Source organism: Ruditapes philippinarum, unplaced genomic scaffold (assembly GCF_026571515.1).
Source record: "Ruditapes philippinarum isolate M1 unplaced genomic scaffold, ASM2657151v2 ctg1632_1_1_1_1, whole genome shotgun sequence".
Lineage (NCBI taxonomy): Eukaryota > Metazoa > Mollusca > Bivalvia > Venerida > Veneridae > Ruditapes > Ruditapes philippinarum.
Window position 1 is genome coordinate 116,125 of NW_026855767.1, and position 12,049 is coordinate 128,173.

A 12,049-nucleotide genomic window follows, 5' to 3' on the forward strand; every position below is an offset into this window, starting at 1 on the left:
TTTTGGAAGCAGTTAATCCTGAAACTATGCTTTTAAATGTTTTAAAATGGTACCTTTACCATTTTTATCAATTAACCCAAATTTTTACTAAAAAAAAGTTGGTTTTTAAATTTCATTTTATGGGCAGTACCACGGGAAAAAGCGTTTTCACCTTTAAAAAATGTGTAAAACCCGGTAGTTTAAACCCAAATAAATACTGGTAGTTTTTAAAACCCAAAAAAAATATGGTAGTTTAACAATAAGTAAATTTCTGAAAAATTTTTTCTGGGTTTTCCCAGCAGTTTTCCCTCCCCCAGGGAGTTTTTTCCCCCGGGTGTTTTTATTTTGTCCATACAGTTAATTTTTACCGTAAGCATCCCTTATTACCCTTTATCAATCAGAGAAAACTTTTTTTTTCCTTTGTAAACAGGGAAAATTTAAAAAAAATACAACGACTTTAAAATGTTTTGAAGTATTTCCCGGGGGATTTTATGTTTCATAAAAGAACTTGCAACTTTCAAAAATAAGCAACACCTGGGGAATTCTAGTTTGAATATCCATGGGCAATAACTAAGACCCCATTTTAGGTAAATCAATAATTCGGAAAATATTTTTTGCAGACGACACGGAAAAGGTTGGGAAGTTCTGTTTGTCTTGTAAATCTTAACATAGCTTTATGGTACTGAATTATATTCAAAATAAAAAGGTCCGGAAAACTGCTATGAATTTTTGAATAAAGGTGAAAAAAGGTGTTTCGTTTCAGGCCTATATTCAAATTAAAAATTAAAATGAAAGTGCAACATTAAACAGATGGCAATGTTGGACAGGTACCTAACTTTGTCCTGTCAAAGTTTTGTACCCCTCTGTAGACTGATTTTTTTTTTATTTGTTAAAAAGTGCGATTTGTGGCCGGAAACTGCTAGGAAACCAGTAAACATTGTGTAAATACCAATAAGTTGAAAAATGTGTAAATACTGGTAGTTTAGAGGATACAGCATAAAAATTCTCAAAATTAAGCAGCTGTTATACAATTTGTCAGATTGCATTGCAGTACAGGCTGGCATGGCTGTATACTGGAAAGTCATCATTTATCATGAAAACAAAACTTTGTTCTATTGTCAGAAATCATTCCAATTATTTGTACAGAACCATTTTCTAAAAGATACTATTTAGATTTTTTTTATATAGAAACCATTTTGATTATTTTTTACACAAGAATCATTTCAGATTTTCATATTAAACACTCCTGTAGATATCCAAGATAAGCTACCTTTTACTGTGATCAAGGTAGGTGTGCACACAAATGTAACTTTTAAATAAAAACACCTTACCTAAAGCACAATGTGTACCTTCCCAACCATCAATGCACTCACAATAGTATGAACCTATTGTGTTAACACATGTAGCTCCATTCTGACATGGGTTCTTCAGGCATTCATTTCGATCTAATAAATGAATAATGACCACCATAATCATAAAACAGCATATACAGTATTTTGTAGTACAAATTGTACACTTGTTACAAGCTACAGTTAGGTGAACAAAAGTAAGTTGATTCCTTTAAAACACTTAACGATATACTATGCTCAAGTTTGACATTAGAAAATATTGATAATTGCTACACAGTCTCTTGTAAATATAAAAGAAACATGTTTAAACTTCACACAAAGTAGATATGTCATGTTTAATATTCTACCCACTATAGGTGGTCACAATATGAATATATAATGTCATTTTAAAAAATGGCAGTTTTTTAAGAAAAGACCAACTTCACTTGACCTGTAATACGGAACGCAGCTTCCCATACATAGTTTTTTTATTCTGTTATTCAAATTAGACATATTCAATAAGAATTTCATAGATTTCAATAAATTTCTGTGAAAAAAAAAATTTATTCAAGGATGAGCACAGTATATCTTTAATAATTTTTCCAATTGTTAGCATAATTTTGCAAAGTTAAGAAAAAATGAATATCCTATTCTGAAAATATCTAAACATTACAAGAAATTATTTTGAATGAGTGAAATAACTGAAATCCTAAACACAATTACATACATGAGATATGCAGCTTATATACAGATGAGATATGTGGCTTATATACAGATGAGATATGAGGTTTACATATAGATATGAGGCTTACATACCGTTACTGATGATATATGTGGCTAACATACAGATGGGATATACGGCTTACATACAGATGAGATATGTGACTTACATACATATGAGATTTGTGGCTTACATACAGATGAAATATGTGACTTACATACAGATGAGATATCATGCTTACATACAGATGAGATATGTGACTTACATACAGATGAGATATGTGGCTTACATACAGATGAGATATGTGGCTTAAATACAGATGAGTTATACAGCTTATAATTATGCAGATGAGATATGAGGCTTACATTTAGATATGAGGCTTACATACATATGGGATATGTTACTTGCATACAGATGGGATATGTGGCTTACATCTAGATATGAGACTTTATATGCAGATGGGATATGTGGCTTACATACAGATGAGATATGTGGCTTAAATACAGATGAGGTATACAGCTAACATACAGATGAGATATCATGCTTACATTTAGATATGAGGCTTACATACAGATGGGATATGTGGCTTACATACAGATGAGATATGTAACTTACATACAGATGAGGTATACAGCTTACATACAGATGGGATATGTGGCTTACATCAGATAAGATATCTGGCTTACATACAGATGAGATATGAGGCTTACATACAGATGAGATTTCTGGCTTACATATAGATGAATAGATAAAATATGTGACCTTCATATAGATATCTGGCTTACATACAGATGAGATATCAGGCTTACATACAGATGAATAGATGAAATATGAGACCTTCATATAGATATCTGGCTTACATACAGATGAAATATTTGGCTTACATACAGATGAAATATCAGGCTTACATACAGATGAGATATCAGGCTTACATACAGATGAGATATCAGGCTTACATACAGATGAGATATCAGGCTTACATACAGATGAGATATCAGGCTTACACATAGATATGTGGCTTACATACAGATAAGATTTCTGGCTTACATACAGATGAGATATGAGGCTTACATACAGATGAGATTTCTGGCTTACATATAGATGAATAGATGAAATATGAGACCTTCATATAGATATATGGCTTACATACAGATGAAATATCAGGCTTACATACAGATGAGATATCAGGCTTACATACAGATGAGATATCTGGCTTACATACAGATGAGATATCAGGCTTACATACAGATGAGATATGATGCTTACATATAGATATGTGGCTTACATACAAATGAAATATGTGACATACCTATTTCACATGTTTCTCCTTCAAAACCATCTGGACATCGACAATAAAAGGAACCAATCAAATTTGTGCATGTTCCACCATTCTTACATGGGTTTGACTCCAAACATTCATTCACATCTGGAATTGAATGAAAAATAAAGTAAATTGATAAGTATTGATTGTGTAAATTGTTGACCTTTGTCTTAAATTATTTTGATAAACTAAACGTATAAATATATGACATATTTTTATTGAAACTTGTGTTGTTTTACATTTGAGAGACTTGTTAATCTTACCATATTGACATTTGTCTCCGGACCAACCATGTGGACATATACAGTTGAAGAGCCCAGTCTGTGTAAGAGATTCTGCACAGGTACCACCATTTACACACTGTATTCTTAAACATGGATTCTTGTCTGCAGTGATAAATATACATATTTCTTTACAATATACACTGGAGGCCCTTTAAAATGCTCATGTTGGGGTCCATGATCTCAAGACCATGTTGTAATGGGTAACCGTTTATATGCTCAACGTGTAATTACATTACCCCATCCACCACCAAAACTTTTAACACTTATTAGCGGTAACAATTGTTCACTTACCAATCAGTGGATATTAGTATATTTTCTAAAATGATTTGTAATGCAATTTAATATTATTTTGTAAAGTATTACTGAGTACCATACATATAAGCAGCCTTAAGTTGACAAAAAAGGGTTGCAAAAATTGTCCATAAAAATCAACTCGATTTCTTGTTGGCCTTTTTTGAGAGTTTTATTTACAGTGATGCGGGTTCATTTTTAGAACTGATTTGAAAAGAAACAAAGACATAATGTTTGAAGAAAAAACTATCAAAATGAATCCAATTTAAATGATGCAATGGATGTTTGATAAAAATGTTCAGTTATTTAATCAGCCGAATAAAGAAACTCACATTCAGCAATTCAAACATTTCCTTTTGTTGGTGAAGAATATAAACTAAAAAGATTTACCATTCTCAAAAAACAAAGTGTCAACAGGTGCTAAGACAATGTACATTGACGGTACCTTTGATAGTTTGTCAAGGCAGCAGTTCTTACCGACTTACGTCATGCTCAAGATGTTTGTATTGATTAATTATATGCACAATGTTTTAGCGCTGACCAAACAAAGACCAATCAAAATTAATTTACTCATTTGTCAGACTACTCAATTGTCAGACACTCCCTAGCCAATCATGTTTGATAAGCTTCATCTCATAGACTTTTTTAATGAGCGTTATATCGGAGAGCACTTTATCAAGGCTCCAGTGTACTTATTCATGCAATAAATGGAGATTTAAAAAAATCAGGTATAAATTATGGATTATCATTCACATTAAGAATTTGCTCTGAATGAAATTTGCTCTACAAATGTTGTAAAGTATTTAAGTTATTCATTATAGAACACCCACTGAAGTTTGCAGTTATAACTAAATATTTCTTTTATGTAAAAAGCATTTTACAGACATAAAAGTTATGTTAAAACAGTTTGTTGAGTTGACAGGCTACCATTTATAAACAGTTATCTTCTGTTGAATGACAGCTATCTACTGATGAACAAGGGGTACAATTATCACTTTATTACTGGCCCTTTAATACCTTCTTCACAATGTTTGCCTCCCCAGCCCTGAGCACAATCACATCTGTATCCACCTTCAGTATTTATACATACACCATCATGAAGACATATAAATGGATTCAACTGACATTCATTTGTATCTTGAAGAGAAAAAAGGGAAACAAGATGTTAAAATAGATGTCTTTTATTATAATTACATATATGTCATTCTTTAATGTTAAAAATGTGATTAAAATTACATGAACAAGTTCTTTTTGTTAAATTATTAAATGTATAAAGATGTATAAAGATGGATCCACATAGACAATACTTCCTATAATTCTCACAGCTTGGATTATTAACAAAGAAAAAAATAGCTTAGAGTATACTTATATACATAAACCAATAGTTAGTAGAGTACCATTTTTGCAGAGTGGACCTCTCCATTGAGAAGGACAGTCACACGTAAATGACCCAAAACTGTTCAAACATATTCCACCATTAGCACATGGAGATTGTAAACACTCATTGACATCTACAATATTAACATAAACATCTTAAAACTTTTTAAAATCATAGTTTTTGTGTGAAGAATTAAAATAAACCATCCTGGGTTAATACATAAAAAAATAATTCAAAAAATGTTGTTGTTGTTGTTTTATCTTATTGTAATCAAAGTTAAATTTTATCATAATAACTTCTAACAGTTTCCTGGACTTGGGAAAAATAAAACAGACAACATTACAAACAAAACTTACTACAGGATTAACAGACACTGGTAAAATATATCTATGACTTACAAGGCATATTAAAGGAAGTGAAATTATCAATTTGTAGTATTGATGTGATTTGACACATAAAACCAGTTGTATATTATCAGTTGTCTATGCCAGTAACATATAGCCAGATCACTTCATTACAGGAAAGTTTAAACTGATATAACAATTGACAGTTACATATTCAAAGCAGGAATAGCTGTTTATAAAACATTGACAGTGAAATATAGTGCTTCAATTATCTTACCTATATTACAGTCTTTGCCTGTCCAGCCAGGAGGACATTGACACACATATCCACCAGCTTGGTTTATACATGTAGCACCATTGTGACATGGTTTTATATCTACACATTCATCTGGATCTGTAAAACATTATAATAACATTCATGTTTAAATTATTATAAAATTGTAGAGAAAGAAACCCCATTTGATATTTAAACTTTAAAGTTTAACAAACAACTCAGTGTATCAGGATATGTGATGTCAATTATTTAATGATTTATACATACCTTCTTGACAAGTAGGTCCAGTCCATTCAGGCGGACAGCGACATATAAAACCACCATAAGAATTAAAGCAGGTTCCACCATTGTGACATATAGATGGTGTTTGTTCACACTCATTTACATCTTGAAATATAATATAAAAAATACTAATACAACATGATTGTACACTATTATAAAGTTTTAGTGATTTTATTGTTTTTAATATCTAAGTAAATATATATAAAAAGTCACCACAACTAGGACAGTTACAAGACTTATCAAACATCAACTTGAAATAGAAGAAAATCAAACAACACAGTCATTAGTGACATTTCTGTCACAACTATTCATAAGCACATTTACTATCTTAATAAACATGCCATAAACAACATAAACCATCAAAATAATGCTACTTAATAGCTGTTTTATCTGTGCAAGTAAAATCAAAATATGAAAATAAATTACTTAGTCAATATAGAAAGCTGACATGTTTACATAAGAAAGATGTAGTATACATGATATATTATAATTTACTAACCTAATTCACATATATCTCCAGTCCATACAGGCAGACAGAAACATCTGTATCCACCAACAGTATTAGTACATGTACCACCATGTAGACATGGATTTGTCATTTCACATTCATTAAAATCTGAAATAACAATTTACTATGTTGAGACAACACTACAAAAATCTAGAACTGCTACAGACTGGTAAGGATACCCCTGCATGCCACTTTGTAAATAGGTTATTTATTTTGAATAATTTCATATATATGATATATTTATATTCTTTGTTTTCTTTTATACATAATTATCTTGGATAGTTTATATAATGTTTCAAGATGCAACCTTTTTTTCTCAAAATGATGTGCAATATCTCCATATTACCATTTATCTATGTTTCATGAAAATTTTGTAAGTACATAGTTAAATTTGAATAAGCACACCACAGATCAAGTGCATTACAGGTCTGCTTATTTCAAGTATATCTTTAGTTGTTACTGTTTTTTCAATGTGTTTGCAGGAATCAAGTCACTTTGCACAATAAATCAGTGGATGATATGATTAGGAATTATAATTTGCTTCTCTGGATGCCTAGCTACATGCTAGCACAAACAGCTTAATTAGTTTCTGTCTTTTACTGTTAGAAGAGTAGCATTTACAAGATAATATAAGTGTGGACAGATGATGACAATTTGATTCCAGTATACCCACTTTAAACTTTGTTTGTGTGGATATAATAAAAGTAAACCCATTTTTATGACAACAAATAAACATTTCTTCTTATCTAAGACAGTCATAATACAACTAGAATAAAGCCATTACATACAATAATTCAATTCTATAATTACCAATTGTGCATTTTTCCCCAGTCCACTGTGGTGGACATAAACATTGGAAGTCTCCCCTGATGTTGATACATGTACCTCCATTACTACATGGGTTAATGTTGAGACATTCATCCACATCTAAAATCACAACATCTATGTTTATATAATTACAGCAACATATTTTATATATAACCAAATACTCACAGCAACACATTTTATATACTCACAAGTTTATGTTTATATAATCACATATTATGTTTATATAATAACAATATGATGTTTACACTGTATAATCACAACATCAAAGTTTATATATAAACATTTATTAGATAAGTTTACATATAAATAATAAACTTAAGTAATCATTGAGTATCTAATTAACCAGCGGAGCTTTTGAGACAATAATGTAAATCACATGCTACTATTATATTAAGGCCAGTAGTTAGACAGTTTAACACATTTGCTCAATTTAAGTTACTTATTAAAACTAAAGCAACATGTTATAAAAGCTCAGCAATGTAAAAATTATAAACAACTAAAGCTGTTGATTTAATAATCCACTGGATTTTTCTCAGTGGTTGATAGTAAAACAAGAGTCTGGATAATACAGAAATTTCTAAGTTCAATAAGGGCCATAATTCTGACAAAATCCTGTTAGAATTATGGGTCTTATACAGTGACCTCCAATTATGCTCTCAAATAATTGATTTGAGTTTCAACCAAGCTCCTACTATTGTTTTGAGAAACCAATTTGCATGCAGAAACCAAAGTGTGACATGGACTCTTAGATGAGTACAATCTTTGAATAGTTGAGCTAAAAATAATGCAGCGTTTTGGTAGACTGCCCATATCATTTAGAAAGTGGATAACTGTGAACTATGTTTAATAAAGATAACTGATATAATATGTTACTAGTTCAGTAAAATTACTTATATCCTAATTGTATATCAAATGTATAAATATATATTACTTACCAAACTGGCAGTCATCTCCTTGCCATTGTTCGGGACAACGACAGATATAACCACCAGCAATATTTGTACATGTACCACCATTAAGACAAGGTGAATATAGTGTACATTCATCAACATCTAAAATATCAATAAATGTTATCCATAAACATCTATATTTAAATATAACTCATATAATCATTTACTGCAGTTGTACATACAATTTTACTAACTTTACAATCATATTGATTTTGTAACAATGTCATTTAGGCAGAAAAGATATTATAAAATAACACAATACAATATTTTCCAACAATTATTTCAAGTGTACACAATTTCTTTTATGGAAATTTAAATATAAGGGAAGTGCTTTTATTTTGAATTTAATGATTTCATTTTATCATATACATTCCTGCTTAAACGTTCATAACAATCCAACTAATAAATATGGCTAGAAAAAAGATAATTCTCCTATAAAATGCCATCTTAGAAACAAAGAACCATAATTCAAAAACAGTTGAGTGGATTTTTATGACATATGGTGTCATTTCACTATATGTATAAACATTCCTGCAACATTTCAGGACAATTAGGACAACCAATTCCAGATAGACAATATCATCTCAAAAAGCCTTTTTGAATTTTATCAGGGAAGAATTGTTTAAACTATATACCAAAGCAATTAGACAGAAAAAAGGGTATATAATAAAATTGCATACCAGTCAAACAATCTTTACCAGTCCATTCAGGTGGACACTGGCACTGGTATGAACCATCCAAGTTCACACAATTACCACCATTTCTACATGGATTACGATTACATTCATTCTCATCTGAAAGAAGAGTTAACTTGACTATAAACCAAAGTATGAACACTTATATAAACTATAATGTCATGATGAATATGTACCTATGTTATATCAATTATTTTGTAAAAGGCTTGTCCTTCTGCTGTGAATAAATGCTTTATTGTGATCATTTTGATTGTACCAATTATCTGTTATAAGATATCTAATTGTCAAGGAAAGAAGAAGTTATAACAGATTTCTTCTTTCTTACTTTACACACATCAGAGTAACATTGATATTAACCAATCGTGCTTAAAATAATTACTGATTACATGTAACTATTAGACTATCATATCATTATACTATCTAAAAATATAGGGTAATGTAAACTTTGGTTAATCATATTTCATAATCAGAATGTTACATTTCTATTATAAAAATTCAATATTCACTTTGAAGAGAACTTTAAATGATTTTTCAGATGGTTTTATTTGAGATGAAAATCAATTAACTAAAAACAATGATTTGCATTTTCCTTTAAATAATATATATAAAATATCTTACCAACTTCACAGTTCTGACCAGTCCAACCTGGCTTACATGTACATCTATAAGATCCTAAAGTATTTGTACATGTACCGCCATTAAAACATGGTACTCCAGGCTCAAGTGCTATTGAACACTCATCTACATCTAAACAAATTTAAATCAATCATATATATGATAATGAAAGTCATGAGCGGGAAATTATACGCAGTATCACACGAAAAATCGGCATGCTGCATCAGAGACTCGAACCAAGGGTTTTAGATTTCCGGTCCAGGATGTTTACAACTACATCACAGCAGCCGTTGCATTTTCTTCTTGATATAAATAACAATGTTTCCATTTTTCTACAAGACTCACATTATGGAAACTTGCTACTCTATCAGGGTATTGATATTTAACAGTTTTTACTTCTCTGTTGCTTAATTCTTCACATTGAACAAAAGAACATTTCTGTTGTAATAAGATTAAGGGAAAGGATTATTGAGACATTTTTGATTGCTCACTGAATTAAATAAAACATAATTAATATATAATTTTGACATCTGTTAAAATTATCTTGTTAAATATACTGCATAAAATTATTTTTATATAATTTGTTTAGCCTATAAATCAGTGAAAACATACCTTTATCACAGTTTTTGCCAGTCCATCCAAGTTTACATTCACAGATGTAAGTACCATACATATCTATACATCTTTCAGCATGTAAACATGGACTGTATAACATACATTCATCTATATCTACAATAACAAATATAATACATCTAGTCATGTTAACCATCTCAGCAGCTTCTAGAACAATAACTATGCACAGTTTCAGGGATAATGCGGGAAGAAGTGAGTTACCTCAAAATAGATAACTTCACTAAAACTTATAAATATGTATTGAATTATGATGAATCAACAAATTGTTAAAACAAACATACAAAGCTAAGAATTTGTGTTTTAACTTAAGATATCACCATAAAATTTTGATAATAAGAATAAGAATAAAGAAAAATGCAATGATGTGTTAGCTGTTTGTTATATTATAATGATTGTGTGCTTAGCTGTATGTTATATTGTAATGATTGTGTGTGTTAGCTGTTTGTTATATTGTAATGATTGTGTGTGTTAGCTGTATGTTATATTGTAATGATTGTGTGTGTTAGCTGTATGTTATATTGTAATGATTGTGTGTGTTACCTGTTTGTTATATTGTAATGATTGTGTGTGTCAACTGTATATTATATTGTAATGATTGTGTGTTATTGTAATGATTGTGTGCGTCAGCTGTATGTTATATTACAATGATTGTGTGCGTTAGCTGTATGTTATATTGTAATGATTGTGTGTGTTAGCTGTATGTTATATTGTAATGATTGTGTGTGTCAGCTGTATGTTATATTGTAATGATTGTGTGCGTTAGCTGTTTGTTATATTGTAATGATTGTGTGCTTAGCTGTATGTTATATTGTAATGATTGTGTGTGTTAGCTGTTTGTTATATTGTAATGATTGTGTGTGTTAGCTGTATGTTATATTGTAATGATTGTGTGTGTTAGCTGTTTGTTATATTGTAATGATTGTGTGTGTTAGCTGTTTGTTATATTGTAATGATTGTGTGTGTCAGCTGTATGTTATATTGTAATGATTGTGTGTGTTAGCTGTTTGTCATATTGTAATGATTGTGTGTGTCAGCTGTATGTTATATTGTAATGATTGTGTGTGTTAGCTGTATGTTATATTGTAATGATTGTGTGTGTTAGCTGTTTGTTATATTGTAATGATTGTGTGTGTTAGCTGTTTGTTATATTGTAATGATTGTGTGTGTTAGCTGTTTGTCATATTGTAATGATTGTGTGTGTCAGCTGTATGTTATATTGTAATGATTGTGTGTGTTAGCTGTTTGTTATATTGTAATGATTGTGTGTGTTAGCAGTTTGTTATATTGTAATGATTGTGTGTGTTAGCTGTATGTTATATTGTAATGATTGTGTGTGTTAGCTGTTTGTTATATTGTAATGACTGTGTGTGTCAGCTGTATGTTATTTTGTAATGATTGTGTGTGTTAGCAGTTTGTTATATTGTAATGATTGTGTGTGTTAGCAGTTTGTTATATTGTAATGATTGTGTGTGTTAGCTGTTTGTTATATTATAATGATTGTGTGTGTCAGCTGTTTGTAATATTGTAATGATTGTGTGTGTCAGCTGTATGTTATATTATAATGATTGTGTGTGTTAGCTGTTTGTTATATTGTAATAATTGTGTGTGTTAGCTGTAT

The 12,049-nt window shown here is 30.3% G+C and overlaps 1 protein-coding gene across 1 annotated transcript in view; it reads right to left on the bottom strand.

Moving 5' to 3' along the window:
* Nucleotides 1–12,049, bottom strand: part of LOC132744302 (fibrillin-2-like) — a 94,241-nt gene that overhangs the window by 46,338 nt on the left and 35,854 nt on the right. The window contains exons 44-56 of the mRNA XM_060732968.1: nt 10,411–10,527; nt 9,802–9,930; nt 9,169–9,282; nt 8,474–8,590; nt 7,521–7,637; nt 6,702–6,818; nt 6,188–6,307; nt 5,924–6,040; nt 5,322–5,435; nt 4,942–5,061; nt 3,613–3,735; nt 3,338–3,454; nt 1,311–1,424 (exon numbers count right to left, since the gene is read on the bottom strand). Of these exons, the coding sequence (XP_060588951.1) occupies nt 1,311–1,424; nt 3,338–3,454; nt 3,613–3,735; nt 4,942–5,061; nt 5,322–5,435; nt 5,924–6,040; nt 6,188–6,307; nt 6,702–6,818; nt 7,521–7,637; nt 8,474–8,590; nt 9,169–9,282; nt 9,802–9,930; nt 10,411–10,527 (1,536 nt within the window). The remainder of the gene's footprint in view (nt 1–1,310; nt 1,425–3,337; nt 3,455–3,612; nt 3,736–4,941; nt 5,062–5,321; nt 5,436–5,923; nt 6,041–6,187; nt 6,308–6,701; nt 6,819–7,520; nt 7,638–8,473; nt 8,591–9,168; nt 9,283–9,801; nt 9,931–10,410; nt 10,528–12,049) is intronic.